Source organism: Amaranthus tricolor, chromosome 5, assembly GCF_026212465.1.
Source record: "Amaranthus tricolor cultivar Red isolate AtriRed21 chromosome 5, ASM2621246v1, whole genome shotgun sequence".
NCBI classification, from domain to species: Eukaryota; Viridiplantae; Streptophyta; class Magnoliopsida; order Caryophyllales; family Amaranthaceae; genus Amaranthus; species Amaranthus tricolor.
In genome coordinates this window covers 12,809,930-12,826,723 of record NC_080051.1, presented here as the reverse complement: position 1 = coordinate 12,826,723, position 16,794 = coordinate 12,809,930, and the positions used below count along the sequence as shown (strand labels likewise).

Sequence of the window (16,794 nt, the reverse complement as noted above, 5' to 3'; positions counted from 1 at the left end):
CAGGTAGAACATCGTAAAGCGCATCGGTCATATCCCGCAGTCCGATGATTGCCTCCAACGGCTTCTTTCTACTACGGCATTCCTGAATCGGAGGCGTACGCTCAGAGCCGTCAAAAATAACTTTAGCTATGTGCCCGCCATAGCTGGGTATCAGGCGCGTATTTGTGGGCCCCCCAAGCTGGGGCGATGTGACTAACCAGTCCGTTTCAGCGGACTGTGAGCACCTACTCCCCCGTGGCAGCTCATTATTAATGAGACTATGTCCGGCATGCTCAAATGCGCCTAAAGAACTAGGGCCGGCACGTGTGAAGATCATGACCTTGGTATTGAACATCATCAGCATAATTATCATCATCACTAGAAACCCCCCAACTACTCTGGAGGCTGCTAGCCTGGTCATCAAAACGAGTACGCACTTGGGTTAACGTACTCGACCGTTAGGCCTAACTGTGTCTGGCAGCCTCTTCCTGCCGAGCCCTCTTAGTAGAACCCGTCACCCCCCTCTCATGAGGATCCCTTCTGAGTAGGGTAGGCCTAGAACTATTCTCGCTCAGCAAGTTTCTAAAAAAACCCTTTCCTTTCCCGTGAGTACCAGCCATTTACTACAATTTTTGATAATTTAATTGACTATTATTAATAAATAAACATAATCAAATGTTACGTTAAATTAACCACATGAACAAAAGATAATAATTAATTAGCAACAACAATATTTAACTAATCATTATCAACAAATATGATCTAAGAACATATTTATTATTATTATTATTATTATTATTATTATTATTGTAATTAATTTTCTAAATTAACAATAATCATAATAGTAATAGTATAACAAAAATAATAACATTAATAATAATCATAACAATAATAACACAAACAATAATAATAATCATAACACTAATAACAAAAACAATATTTAAAAATAAAATTAAAGAAAAATTTACTAACAATAACAATAACAATAACAACAACAACAACAACAACAACATCACCAACAAAAATAATAAAAAAAATATTTAAAAGAATATAAAAAAGTTAATAATAATAATAATAATAATAATAATAATAATAATAATAATAATAATAATAATAATAATAATAATAATAATAACAATAATAATAATAATAATAATAATAATAATAATAATAATATTTTAAAAAATAAATTAAAAATAATAATTAAAAAAATAAAAATTTAATGATAATAATAATAACAATCACAATAATAATAATAATAATAATAATAATAATAATAATAATAATAATAATAATAATAGTAATAATAATAATAATAATAATAATAATAACAATAATAATAATAATAATAATAATAATAATAACAATAATAATATAAATAAAATTAATAATAATTATTCATGAAAAAAAAATTTTAATAATGTGCCAGTCGCACGAAATCCACGAGCCCACCGCGGGTTAGTCGCACGAAACCCGCGACTCGACCGCGGCTCAGTCGCACAAAATGTGCGACTGAGCCGCGGTCGAATCGCGGATTTCGTGCGACTGACCCGCGGTGGGCTCGCGGATTTTGTGCGACTGATCCAATTTTTTTATTTTTTTTCGTTTTTCTTTTAAATTTAAAATAATACGATTCAAATAAAAATTACCTCGATTATTTGTTTGCGGATTGAATTTCTTAGTTTTTGCTCGAAAAATTTTATGTTGTAATTTTGTTTTTTAAGTGTGATAAAGGAGTTATGTAGTGAGGTTAGATTATAAACAAGAAATTTTAAGTCCAATGATAAATTTGTAATTTTTTAAAGTCTAAGGGCAAATTCGTAATTTCATTGGCAGAGGCTGACGATAAAATAAAAAGTTAGCATGTTCTAAGGATTGGGCTTCAATATTCTTCTATATATACCTTGAAAATTTCAATTTGTACAAGTATCTCAATTAACATTACTTTAGAACACCACCAACTAGAACCAAAAACAGTGATTTTGCTCATCAATCAAACCCATCTTTTCTGAAAACAGTCATGTCAGAATCTAATATGGAATCTTACCCACCTTTATTTCGTGTAACAGATTCTAATCGGACCCGAAAACCCGAACTAAAAAGTGAGGAGGTAGTAGTAGAGGATGGGGGAGGCACTTTGGAACCCTCGGTTCTCCCCCTACCCTTAGTTAATATGCAGTGTTTGGATGCAGAGAAACTAGACAGGGCATGTAGGGAATGGGGAATATTTAGGTTGGAAAATCATGGTGTTCCAAGTAATGTTTTGAAGGAGCTACAGGAGCATGCCAAAAGGGTATTTGAGTTTCCTTTTAAAGCCAAACAAGGGCTTAATAATAGGTGCCCTATTAAATTTTTTTGGGGTACCCCTGCAACATCTTCATCTGGGGTAGCTGTTCCAAGAGCTAACAATATGGATTGGATTGAAGGTTTTCACCTTCCTTTTTCTCAACTTCATCAACATCAACACGTTCATCTTGATCCTTTAATTAATGATTTCAGGTTTTTATTCATCCTTTTCTTTAATTTTTTCCCCTTAAAATTGTATTGTTTTTAAATTTGTTTTACTTTTATTAAGGTTCCTACAATTACTGAGAGAGTTTTGGGATAGCCTTAGTTGAGTGCTATTTTTTTAACTGATGTGATAGGGTTTAATTCTTATTACTTACCCAAAAAATTGAATTTTCTCATTATTTGTAGAGATTTTCAAATCCATTCTCAAATTATTATAAATTAAATTAAATTTATAATCCTTTTTCCGTTTTAAAATACTTATAACATTTCATTTTTCAACCCTTAATATTTTTAATTATGCACAATAAAAAAAATATTAAAATTGATGTTTAATAATTTTTGCATTGAGACGAATGAAATAAGATTTCGCTTAATATTATTTTAACTTATAGATTATAAACAAAATTACGAATTAAAGGTGATCAATAAATAGTTGGGAATAGTCTAATGTCGCAATTATTTTGAAACAAAAGAAGTATATAGGTAATTTTTATATTTTAATATTTTTAACAGATGGGATTTATATGAGTCAAACAATTGCTATTAATCTACCCGGAAATTACAATTAAATGATATAGATGATATAAAAATTATAGTGAATTATAGTGAAATTGCGGTGGTTTGGAAATGTTTTGAAAATATAGTGTTCTTTACTTTTTTTAAGTTTAATAAAAAGAATTATAGTAAATTTTATTTTCTTTTTGCTATTATTATTATTATTATTGTTATTTAAAATTAGAGAAAACTTTAAATTTCTTAACCCTCTGATCTCCAACATTTATTTTTCCTTAGCTTAATAATTGATCAAATAAAATCTATATCAATGTTTATTCATTAAAAATAATTATGAAAATAATTTTTCAGAAAAATATTTTTCTCTAAATTAAGCACCTCTTAAAGATAAGATTAAATTAATTAATTAAGGAACCCACTTTTGTGTGGGAAATTCTAATGTGTCCAATGACTCCGATCCAATAGTACAAACTTTATTTTACTTTAAGATTAGAACATGTTTGATGAGCATAATTTTTGTCTATGTTTTGGTCTCGAGATCATGTAAATTATTCAATATTCTCATTTGGTTACAATAATTAATGTGCACTTAGTATATACTACTATTATTTACTTGTGTAATGAAGCTCTAATTAAAATTACTCTTTTAGTCTTTGGACAATAAAAAACAAAAGGAAAAAACCATTATTATAATCTCTTATTATTGTGTATGGTTCATACTAAGCCACCAAGCACTATGATCATTCTATGGTAGTCAAAGTATATGGTATTACAATTTCTAATTATACTAGACTAGCATGTAGACTCGTAGTACTTTTTGAACCTTATATTCTTGTATTTTTCTATCAATGTAGTAGGATTTTACCTACCTTTGGACCTAATAAGAGCTAATACGACCTCAACATAATTCGAATTAAGTGGGTCGATTGGACTTCATATATTTACTAAATAAAGCCGACTTTACCTGCTATTCCGACCTAACCTAATTAAATTTATAAGTCGATATGACATGTTCTTTTTATTAATTCAGTTAGGTTAAGGTCAAAATTTAAATCTAAAATAAACATATTTTACTCCTTTAATCAAACAAGTAAATTCTAAGTAAAATCAATATGTATAATAAGAGCTTAATTTATTTAATATTTTTCTATTTTTCATAGTAAATACAATAAGAATAAATCATAAACGAACATTTTTAAATGTAATGGAGAGTCCATTAATATGGCTGAACTAATGCAATTTAGGTTTTTTGTATTTAATGTTAATAAGATATATTGATGATGATGATCAATATATTGTGATAATTCACTATTAATTAGGTAAAGAAATATCTTATTATATTTATTGTGTTGTGATTCTCATTTAAATTTAATCAAATAAATCTATCAAGTATTAATTGAATCAAGGAAAAATTACCTACAATAATCTAATCTTTTTATGTTTTTCCTATAATAATTCTTTCTATTGATTAACCATGAATAATCCCAACTTCATGAGGTATTTGCCTATAGCAAACTCGGGCAACCAGATGACCTGCTATAGCAAGAATTTGTTTTAAAAAATGATAAATTAAAATAAATGTCGAAAAAAATGTTAAAATTTTTTTTAGAATTTTTATGTAAATTTTCAAAATTTTTCCCTAATTTTATATTAATTTTTAATTTACGTTTTTGGCAAATTACCTACTATAGCAGGTCATCCGAACACTTAAGTTTATTCTAAATTAATACCGCATAAAGTTTTGGGATTATTGTAGGAAAATAATGAAAAAGTTAGATTATTCTTGGTAATTTTTCCTTAAATCAATTATATATGATATTTCCTAATTATTAAACTGTATGACTCATATGATGGTGTTTCATAAGTAAATTGCTATATTATATTATCTAGAATCATAAAAATACAAATTATTCAAATACATATTTAAAGGTAAATAGTACATAAATAAATTTAAGGAGAGAATTAAAAGTCACAGTAGAAAAACAAAGATAATTAGATAGAAAATTAATGGAATTTGATTATTGGAGAGGTAGAAGAATTGGTTGCAAAATATGAGAAAAGAATAGAATAACAATTAGTAACAACAAGTTTCTCCATACGAGGGAAATCTATCCTCTTTTTTCATTTATCTTCTTTTAATTTATTCTAAATCATCTTTTTTACAGCTACGTCAATTAGTTTATATGCATTTATACTTAACTTTATTTCATTAGTTTGACTGTTTTTACTCATATTAAATACTTACACTTAATCTAAATGACCAAACATACCCCTTTTAAGGTAAAATGTACATAAATAAATCATACTATATTGAAATGTAACAAGGTGTTCCTTATTTTGCTATATAACTTGCATTGCCAGAAAGTTATTGGAAGAATACAGCAGACACCTAACAAGGATTGGTTCAACAGTATTTGAAGCCATAATTAAGAATCTGGAGCTGGATTTAAATGAACTGAAATCATGCTTAGATGAATCGAGTGGGTTAATTAGAGTATATCGTTACCCTAAACATAATATCAATGAGCACGTTAAGGGTTTGCATGAACATACAGACAGTTCTACTCTCTCAATATTGAGTGAAGATCAAGTTGGTGGCCTACAATTTTACAAAGATGATCAATGGTTCAAAGTCAAGCCTATTCCAAACACTTTGGTTGTTAATCTTGGAGATATGATGCAGGTATCCTTTTCTAAACTTGATTTTTCTAAACATTGTTAATGATACAATGATACTAGAAATGAACTTATTTACATGTAACAACTTAGTTATGCATTTGTAAGGATATCGATGTAGGTATCAGATGTGATCGTGTTTGATTCTTGATCGTCCCTCATTTAAGTGGAGAGCCTTTGTTGTATACACACTTCTAACTTAAAAGACTATGTTTTTGGCTCAGTTGGTTTCTTAATAAAAGTCAATTTATAATAACTTTTGATAGTGACAATTTGTAAGGAGAAATGACACAATAAAAGGAAGGTATCTATTGTTAAAGAACCAACTCAATCAAAAGTTTAAACTGGTCATTGAGTTCCTAGGATATGTTAACTACTTTAACACACCCTCTCACACAAGAATCCTTTGGGCTAACAGTGTGGATGCAATACAAACCTTCTTCATACCTGACGTTGAATATTGCACTTTAAATTGGAGATGTTGAGTTTCAAACCCGTGACCTTTTACCACATTGGCTTCTGATACAATGTTAAGAAACCAACTTAACTAAAATCTTAAGCTGATGACTAAGGGCCAATAATATGTTATATATACTCTAATATCTAACCAAAAATTTTAGGTGCTAAGTGATGATGCGTACAAAAGCGTGAAGCACAAGGTGGAGCTAAACAAGAACAAGGCAAGGATATCAATTTGCTACTTCGCGTTTCCTGAGGAGAATACTTTGATACAAAGCTCACATTACAAACCTTTCACTTATAATGATTTTCAAGCTCAAGTTCAGCAAGATTTAAAATTGCATGGTTGGAAAATCGGGCTTCAAAACTTCATTCTTAAATAAATTGCTTACTCTTACTCATGATAATTATTTTAATTAATCGATTTTAAACTCGTAATCCTGACACTAAGTAGCAGTATTGATTGATTAACCAATATATTGAACTTATGGTGCAGGGCATGCTTTTGTTCCTCTGTCTCTAAAGTTTTTGGTACATTAATATTAGATTGAGAAACCCTCTTCTAAGAGTATTCTTACTCATCACCAAAAAAAAGTTCATCATATTTTTCATATCTTTTCCCTCTCTTAAAAGTTTATCTTTCAACCTAATTTTTTTAACATTAACCTCTTTTAAAAGGTCATCATCCTCTCTTTCTTACTTTTTTTCTACCACTAGTGGAAAAAAACGTATTTGTTGCTTATCATTTGTTGCGGTTTTTGTATATACGCAGCAATAAGTAAGAAAAAGAATTAGAAAAAAAACACCATTAATTGCTGCTATTTTAGGCCTTGACCGCAGCAAATACACATGAGCAGCTTCAATTGCTGCGGTTTGTTTCATGCCCGCAGCAAATAGTTCTTGCAATTGCTCCGGTTCTTCACTACCCGCATAAAATAACACACTTCTTCACTCAATTGCTGCGGTTTGTCCCTTGCCCGCAGCATTTGCATTTTCAAAAACCCGCCATATGTTAACGTTAAAACATACAAATGAGTTTGTAAACCCACGAAACTGCTTTCATTGTTTACATATACGACTGTTGCACTTCTTCACTCAATACTAAAACTGCCGGTTTTCTTGTTCATCATAATTTGTTCGATTACTGTCTTCAATCCTTCATCTTCATCATCTTTTTATTCTTGTTCTTCTTTGATCATCATTCTTGCTCTTCTTATTGCTTTGTTGTTGCTCTTCTTAAACCCATGAAAACCCACGAAATTTGGGCTTAGTTCTTGCTCTTCATCAAGGTATAATTTTTTAACGCTTATTAGTTCTCAAACCCATTATTGTTCAAGCTTCATTAATTGTGTACGTTTAGGGCGCTTAGTTTTTTTTATACTATTTTTTTTTTCATTGTATAGGTTATACACTAACTCACCAAAACCCACGACAATTCAAGGTATTTTTTTCATTTTGATTTGTAAATTAGGTTTAAATTTGTCATACTTATGATTGCGGTTTTGGGGGTTGACCGCAGCAAATAATGCCACTTATTTGCTGCGGTTTTGGGGGTTGACCGCAGCAAATAAAGCCCTTTTTGTTGCGGTTTTTAACCGCAGCATTTAAATTAGGTCATTTGCTGCTATCACTATTGCTTGGGGCCAAAACTGCAGCAAATAATGGCCAAAAAACCGTAGCAAATGAGGTTTTTTTCCACTAGTGTACCCAACTATAATTTCTCTCCCTTAATTTATCTAATATTTATCTTTATTTTTTTATAATAATATTTTCATGTACAAAGTTAATATAATTTTTTATTTGATTAAAATAGATCTACTATTTTATAATTAAAAAAAAATTATTCTTTTAATAAAACTAATATTTTTTAATAAATATAAATGTGGATATTAATAATAATTAAGAAAAATTCATTAACTTCAAATAAAAATTACAATGCGTATACATAAAATAAATACACAAATTAAAAAACTAAAATTTTAAATGATACATTAATTGCAGTTCCCTCCAAATTTTTGCCAGATATTTTCAACCAAGTCATCTTTTAAGGATAAATGTGTTTGTCAATCTTCAACATCATCCTTATTTGCCAAGTATCGATTGATATCAACAATTCTATCTGTGCAATACTCAAACTCATTATTTAATCCACTTGTACCTTCCGATTGACCTTTTGGGCGATCTCTCATGAACTCTCTACCATCAGCATAGTGTGTATATGTATCTCTTTCATCTTCCACTATCATATTATGCATAATTATACAAGAAGTAATTATATCAGAGAGTCGTTCTTCATCCCTAGCAAGTGAGAGCTTTCTAATTATTGCAAATCGAGCTTGCAACACCCCAAATGCTCGCTCCACATCCTTTCTTGCTGCTTCTTGATGTTGGGCAAATAACCTTGCTTTTCCTGTTTGTGGTTCAGTAATAGGTTGAATAAAAGTAGTCCATTTAGGATAAATGCCATCAGTGATATAGTAAGCCATGTAGTATTGATTTCCATTCACTGTGAAATTGACAGGTGGTGCCCTTCCTTCAAACAAATCAACTAAAAGAGGTGATCGATATAGCACGTTGAGATCATTATATGAACCTGGCATCCCAAAAAAGGCATGCCATATCCATAAGTCATGATCAGCGACAGCTTCAAGAATTAATGTCGCAACACCAGCTCGGCCTTGATATTGCCCATTCCATGCTGCTGGGCAATTCTTCCACTCCCAATGCATGCAATCAACACTACCAATCATGCCAGGGAATCCTCGTTCTTTACTAAAGGCCAATAATCTCATCAAATCTTGTGGTGTTAGTTTTCTCAAATAATGTTACCAAAATTGGTTGATTATTCCCTTTGTGAAATGAGTTAGTGCTTTTCATGCTGTGCTTTCGCTAATTCGGAGGTACTCATCAACTTGATCAGCAGCCACCCCATATGCAAGCAGTTGGTAGTGAACCATGGATCGTTGTTGGAGACAGCTTCCATTATCCGTAAAAATACATGTTTCCTCATCCTAAACCTACGTCGAAACAATCGAGAAGAATATGTAGGATATTCAGCAAAATAGTCATTAAATAGTTGGGAATGACCTTTTGAATGGTCTCTTTGAACTTGACAATTTTTTTTTAGTTCTCACCCTTGGTTGTAGTGTTGAAACAATAGGAGGAATAGCGTATTAAAAGGCATAATGAACCATATTATCTAATATTATCTAATAGTTCATTCTCTTCGTCGGAAGATTAAGAACTTGAAGTGGATGAGGCAAAATTGAACTTATAAAAACTCATTTTGAAGTTATACATCCAATTGAACGTGGATGTGCATATATATAATATTATGCATGCCAAAAAGTGATGGAAATGAGAAGACTAATGCATGCCAAAAGGTGATGGAAAGGAAAAGACTAATGCATGCCAAAAGGTGATGAAAATGAGAAGACTAAAGCATGTCGAAAGGTGATGGAAAGGAAAAGACTAACGCATGCCAAAAGGTGATGGAAATGAGAAGACTAATGCATGCCAAAAGGTGATGGAAAGGAAAAGACTAATGCATGCCAAAAGGTGATGGAAAGGAAAAGACTAATTGCATGCCAAAAGGTGATGGAAATGAGAAGACTAATGCATGCCAAAAGGTGATGGAAATGAGAAGACTAATGCATGAAAACCTTATATAATTAAAACATCTTTTTAAGACATTACATAATTAAAACATCTTTTTAAGACATTACATAATTAAAACATCATTTTAAAACATTACATAATTAAACCATCATTAAAAAAAATACATAATTAAAACATAATTAAGACATTACATAATTAAACCATCTACTGGCGATTGTAATTCTGAAAGTATTGTCCAAGTTGAACCATCATGTCAGCTTCCCATGGCTAAAGAGTTTCCTTTTTGCTTAATGTTTGATAGATATCCCAATTCAATCGATATTCTTCCATTTGAAGTTGTTTTTGTTTTCCGGTTTCTTTTTGTTTTTGAAATTCTGTCTTCTCCTTCATTATTTCTGAATTAAGTTGAAGACTCTCTTCAAATGCACTCTAAGCTTGAATTGATTAATCTGCAACCATTTTCCCAGTCATGCGAGCCTTTGCCTTCTTCACACCCTCGGGGCGAGTGGATGATCCTTCTTGAGGTTCACTTGTTGGTGTTTCAAAATCTTCTTCCATCCTTGATCTTTTCCCACTACTTTCACTACTAACACCACCAGTTGGTTGTTGATCCAATCGTTTTCCTTAATTACTTTTTACCACTTGCTTCCACTTGTTATACTTTCCTAAAATTTTCCATTGCTCAATCAAGCTAAAGTAATCGTGTTTTCTTTGATGGATTAAATGCGCTTCTTTAAGCACATCTTCGTCTCTCGTCCCACTCTTCTTCCTCCTAAGAGCCACGTTATAACTTCCAGACCACTTCAAACATGCTGGAGCAAATCTACCCTAACGACATTTAAGCATGTCGGTGGTTCTTCGTGGGATCAGATGGGGTTGTTCCATCCTCGCTGCTTCATAAGCTTCCTTAACTTTTTGCCACCTCACTCTTATCTTTTGGTTGGTGCTCACAATTGGATCTGTACTTGTGTTCATGACTAAACATATGAGAGCAATATCTTCAATCAAATCCCAACTTTTCTTTGAAGGTATAGGGGCTTCATCATTAGGATGTTGTTGAGATGGTTGAACCAATTGAGTGAAGCTCGGTGGTGAACCAAATTGTGAAAGTAGATCTTGAAATGATGGTTGGGTGTAGAGACTAGCATCAACATGATGAACAAAATTTCCTCCATCTTCACCATATTGATCATCTTGATCATTTCCTTCATTTTCATCATCATCATCATCTTCTTCATCATACTCCATCTCATTTTTTCATAACTTTCACTCCTTATCGGAGTTGAATAATTATCAATATTAGAGTTGATATTGTGAGATTGATGATGGTGGTGAAACATAGTTTGAGAATTTTGGGTATTTTGAGGAACATAATAAGATGAATTTGGGATATTTTGAGGAATATAGTAAGAAGAATTTGGTGTATTTTGAGAAAATGGAGGATTTTGATACTGAATTTGAACACTTTGATTGTTAGAAGAATTTTTTCTTAGTTTTTTTTTACTTGGATTGCTTCCATAATTTGGGTTATTTGAATCCATATTTTTTTTTGGATTATTGAAATGATTATTTTGGTATTTTTTTAACAAAAAAAACAGTAGGAAAATAAGAAGAAAATATGTAAATATAAAATTATGTCAAAAAATATCAATATGGGTCTCATTTTATAGATCTCGAAAAAATATGACCGTTGGTATAATTTTTTTTAAAAAAAAATCAATTAAATCCGAAAATAGTCGTTATTACATTAAACGGCTATTTTTTGGCAACCAATCAAAAGCAGCCATGTGGGTTTGCTAGCTGACACGCGTGTCAGGGAATGCAGGGGGGAGCTGCAGGTTTTCATGGACCAATAAAAACGCAACACGTGGCAATTTTTTTGAAAAAAAATTGAGTGACCGTTCACTTGAACGGGTCACGTGAAGACCTTGTTTGCTGATCTATTCCCCAACCCACCTAATAAAAGATCACCATTTTTATTATTTTTTCCCTTGTTTGGTCATATGACCCAAAAAGAGATCATCACTATTGATGCTCGAATTGAGTCACTTGTTTAGAAATGAGGCAGATAGTTTGTTACCTACAATAAATAATAAATAAAATTTAATAAAATCTATAGAAGATATTTTTCAATTATCTCCATTCCATATTATTTGCTACATTTCTCAATTTTAGTAGTTATAATTTACATGCTATATTTCTATTTTTAATAATAAAACAACTCCATAAATATCTATTTTACGCTTTAATTTTTATCCTACTTTATGCCTCATTAAATTTTATATTTACCATTATTTAATCTTTACATATTTTCAACTAAAATTAACTCCATATATATTTCTCTTTTCCATTTTCTCACTCACCATCACTCTCACCCTCACCCTTATCTTCATCTTTTGAATCATCTTGAAACGCTTTTCTCACTCACCCTCATCTTCACCTTTTGAAACCCATTTCTCACTCTTTCTCATCTTCATCTTGAAACTCATTTCTCACTCACCCTCATCTTCATGTTGAAACCCATTTCTCACTCACCCTTATTTTCATCTTTTGAAACCCATTTCCTACTCACTCTCTTCTTCTTCTTCTAAAGCCCACCCCCTCATCTTCTCCTTCTATGCAGTACCACCATCCACATCTCTCTCTCTCTCTCTCTATCTCATCTTCTAAATCTATTATTTATGTTCTAATTCAACCCATTTTGTTGTTGGTGTAAAGCTACTATTTATGTTCTAAATCAGGTTTATTTATGGTGTAATCTTACTATTTTTTATTTGACTTAGGGTGTAAAGAACTAGATCAAAATATGATTTTTGTGGGAAGATAATTAGGCATGCTTTTTGTACAAAATCAGAATGTTATTCTCCTTTTCTTTTCTCTTTAGATCAGAATTATATGAGGGTTAAATTGGTCTTTTAAGAGATATATTCTTTTTTCTTAATTATTGTGCCAAAGAGTTATGTAGTAAGAAAAACTGAATAGAGAAAGTGTATGGATGTTATTGTCATTTTCTGGTGAAGAGTTAAATAGGAGATCGAATATTCTCTAGAGGGAAAGGTGAATAGAGTTTATCCGTTTTAAATGTTTTTTTAAAAGTCATTTCAGAGGCTTGAAACTCGTTATCGAGGTTCAGCTACAAATAGCTTAGTCCCCCTACAAGTCCTCTTAACCAGTAAAATTCAAACCGATTTCTCTAATTTGGAAACTTTAGATTATTACAAAAAGATCTCACTAATTTCTACTTAGATCCTATTCTTTCCTTAAAAAACATTCTAACAATTTCCTTTTTATGAATGATAAAAAATACAACTCTCTAATAAAAAGAACACTTTAATAAGTGTTTTGGAAGACGCTTTGCTTAATAACTAATAACTCTTGCTTTATAAAAATGAACTAGGACAAAGATAGTGAGAGAGAATAAGAGGAAAATAGCTTATAGATTCTTTTATAGTACTTAAGAATTTTTCAATGGTTGTATTTCTCGTGCTCTTCTCATGTTGAAGACTTTAATACAATTATCTAAAAGTCTCAAAGCTAGAAATCATTTTTATATTGAGTACTTTAGAATACTATTTACTCCTAAATTTATAAATCAGTATTATTTTTTAAAATTATTTACCAGCCATAAAATAATTATAAAGAAAATTTTACGTGGTAATCCTGAGATTTTGGATTTTTTACGTGGTAACAAAAACTTTTAAAAAATACACGTGGTAACCTCGAGGTTTACCAAATTGTTCCACCTTGACCTTTTTGCATATAAAATGTTAGCAAACGTTAATTTCAAAGCTTTTAAGGCTGCTGTAACCCTATTTATGCGATTCATCATTTCAAATACCATCAATTTCAACCTTTTTCCTTGAAACATAAACCCTAACTCTATCATCTTTCAACCAAATTATATTTTTCTCTGATTTTAACTGTTATTTACTAAGATCTCCTCTGATAACTGGGAAAGCGCATCTGTTGACTTGTTGTAACGGTATCATATTTTATGTATAATGTTGTTATTCTTATCAGCACTTCCACTTCATCCTTCCCCCTTTTTTCCACTACTTCATATTCTCTTGCATGAACAGCAAGAAAGGAATGACATTCCACATTTGTGAGTTATGATTATACTTCCATTATTTTTATCCATGCAAACATCAGCCGCAAACAGTAGTTATGTGGTGTCATAATACATTTTTAATTTGGATAAACGGGGTAAAATGCTCGGAATTGGTTTCGTATAATTTTATTATTATTATTATTATTATTATTATTATTATTATTATTGTTTAATTCTTATTGTTCTGAAACATATATTAAAAAATTATTATTCCCTCCGAACCAATTTAGTTGTCCTATTTGCTTGGGCACGGTTATTAAGGGTGGTGTCGGATCTATTAAAAAGATAATAGTTGGCTAAGTAGTGAAGGTTTATTTAATTAATTAGTTTGGGTAATTAGGGTATATTCATAATTACGTGTGTGAACTATGGGTATTTAGGTAAAAAAAAGATTGATAAACAAGAAAATGTGATAATTGATATTAATTTGCCAAATAAGGAAATGTGACAACTAGGTTCAGTGGGAGTATTTATTATTTTACTAAATTTGAAATTTTTGTTTTTGTGATATCCAGCACAAAGTTTTTTTTAATTAAATCCAAAAAATAACAAGAAAAATATGAAATTTCGTAGTCAATACTTAATTGTAAGAGAACGGTCGAACCCATGGAATATCATTTTGTTTGATTTTTGGGTTGAAGAAGATTGAAATAATTCTAATTATCTTATATTAGAATAGAAACTCGTGCAATGTACAGATATTTTAATACGTTAATATTTTTAAGACTAATAAAAATATTAAATGAAGGTGCATAATTAAATATTTATATATGCATATTGTAATTGGAACAAAAAATTAAATATAAAGAAACTCAAAATAGATTATTAATAAAGGGCATATAGGTTTTGAATCACTTTTTTATATACTATGTTCTCTGTAAGATGACATAAATTGTAGTATTGATTGTAATTGACAGATTGTAATAGCACAGTATAATTAGAATAACTATATTTTATTATATCTATTAATATTATAAATTTTTTACATAGTACATAATATATATTACAGTCACGGATGGTCATGGGTCTAGGACCCTGTTGGACCCGCTCCGGACCCGCCCCTTTTATAAGGGTCTGGGTCTTAATATTTGAGACCCATCGGATCCGGGTTGGATCTGGATTCAAAAAATATCTGACGGGTTCGGGTTCGATTTCGGGTCCAAGTCTAAGGTGCAGATGCGGACTCGGACTTAGACCCGACCTCGAGACCCAAACCCTAGACTCGCCCCTTAGACAAGCTCATGCATTTAGACAAGTGTTTGGTTTTTAATTATGGGTTTAGACAAGTGTTTGGTTTTTAATTATGCATTTAGACAAGTGTTTTTACTTTTTAGTAATTATTTTGTATTTGAATTTCATGGACTCGAACAAGTGTTTGTAATACGATAATAAGTTACTTAAAAAAATACAAAAAGACTTGCAACAGGTTCAATTTTGACAAATCAAAGAGACTTTATTTAAGACCCATTAAAGACCCTAGACCCGTCAGATCTGGAGGGTCTGCGTCTGGGTCTGAAAATTTTAGACCCTTAGGGTCCGGATCCGGGTCTGGATCTATAAAAAATAAAAGGATCTGGGTCCGGTTCTAGCCAGACTTGCTCCAGACCCGCCCCATGACCACCTAATCGCAGTATAATTTTTTGAATTACATTATATATATCACAGTATAATTGGAATTATTTTAATTTACTATATCCATTAATATATAAATTTTTTTCAAAAATGCGAAGTTTTAAATATGGTAGGTCCCAAAAAGAAGTATAATTAGTCAAATGGTATTAATATTGTCCAATAAAAAAAAGACACTTGACAGACTCTCTATCAAGCTGTCATATGTTATTATACAACAAAATATAGATTGTATGGTTTCCTCCTAGTTACTATTATTGTCCCATTTGTTTTTCAAACATTATTCATCAATTACTCTCTCTTAAAAATTACCCGATTTTTCTTTATTTCAAATCTGATGAGACAAATGAACATATACTACTACATATATATTTGAATGATGTTGATGCAATCAACTAATTACAAATTATTATATTTGTTGATTCACTAGTAGAAAAAAGCTTATATGTTGCGTCACATATGCTGCGATTTTCTAAAGACGCAACATATAAGTAGTAGGAAAAAATATATATATATATAGTATAAGAACCGCAACATATAATGAGTTATATGCTGCGGTTCTTTAGGAACCGGAACATATACTATTACATTTTTTGTTCAGAATCCCGCCATTATGTATAGCAAAAAAGCCCTCTAAAATTTTCATTTTCATTTCATCTTCAACCTACGGAACCCTCAAAAACCTTTATCTTCAACCTTTAAGGCCTTGTTCTTCAACCTTCAAGATCTCGAAAATTTTCATTTTGCTAACCTACGAAATTTGCTTGTTCTTGTTCTTCTTGTTTTTTCTTGTTCTTCTTCTAACCCACGAAAAACCCATGAAAACCCACGAAAACCCTTTGAAATCTCACCTTGCTAACCCATTGCAATTTCATCTTCAAATTCACAAATTAGGGCTTATTTTTTAAATTTTGTTTTTGTTTTTCTTCATCTTGTTCATCTTTATCATGTGTACTAATACAATTTTGTTTTTTTTTTTCCATTGTAGGTTACAATGTAGAGAGCACAACATTATCATTTAAATACCAAGGTAAATTCTATTCATATATTAATAAGTTTTGTTTTTCCATTGAAGTTTTACATTTTTATTAGTTTATATTATTAGTTTGTTAATTAGGGTTGTAATATTATTAGGGTTGTATTATTATTAGGGTTAACTAGGGTTGAATGAATGTTGTTATTAGAATACACATAGGCTTGAAAGAATGTTGTTATTTTTAAGTTTGTTTGGTTTGTAGATGAAATGAATGTTTTTGTGTATAAGTATGAGTTTTAAATTTGCATATTGTTATGTGAAT

The 16,794-nt window shown here is 30.7% G+C and overlaps 1 protein-coding gene across 4 annotated transcripts; it reads left to right on the top strand.

Moving 5' to 3' along the window:
* The first annotated feature begins 1,895 nt into the window (after positions 1-1,895).
* On the top strand, positions 1,896-15,876 carry LOC130814236 (gibberellin 2-beta-dioxygenase 6). 4 transcript variants are annotated; one of them, XR_009042344.1, is made up of 5 exons: positions 1,896-2,478; positions 5,365-5,686; positions 6,300-7,427; positions 7,542-7,579; positions 8,660-15,874. XR_009042344.1 is itself a non-coding variant. In XM_057680319.1 (3 exons), the coding sequence occupies exons 1-3, from the start codon at positions 2,000-2,002 to the stop codon at positions 8,714-8,716; spliced, it is 858 nt and encodes a 285-aa protein (XP_057536302.1). In that variant the 5' UTR covers positions 1,896-1,999; the 3' UTR covers positions 8,717-15,876. The 4 variants fall into 4 exon arrangements, 2 of the variants coding, with proteins under 2 accessions (XP_057536302.1, XP_057536301.1); XR_009042343.1 differs by having other exon boundaries at positions 6,300-7,579; XM_057680319.1 differs by lacking the exons at positions 6,300-7,427; positions 7,542-7,579 and having other exon boundaries at positions 8,660-15,876.
* Positions 15,877-16,794: the final 918 nt, after the last annotated feature.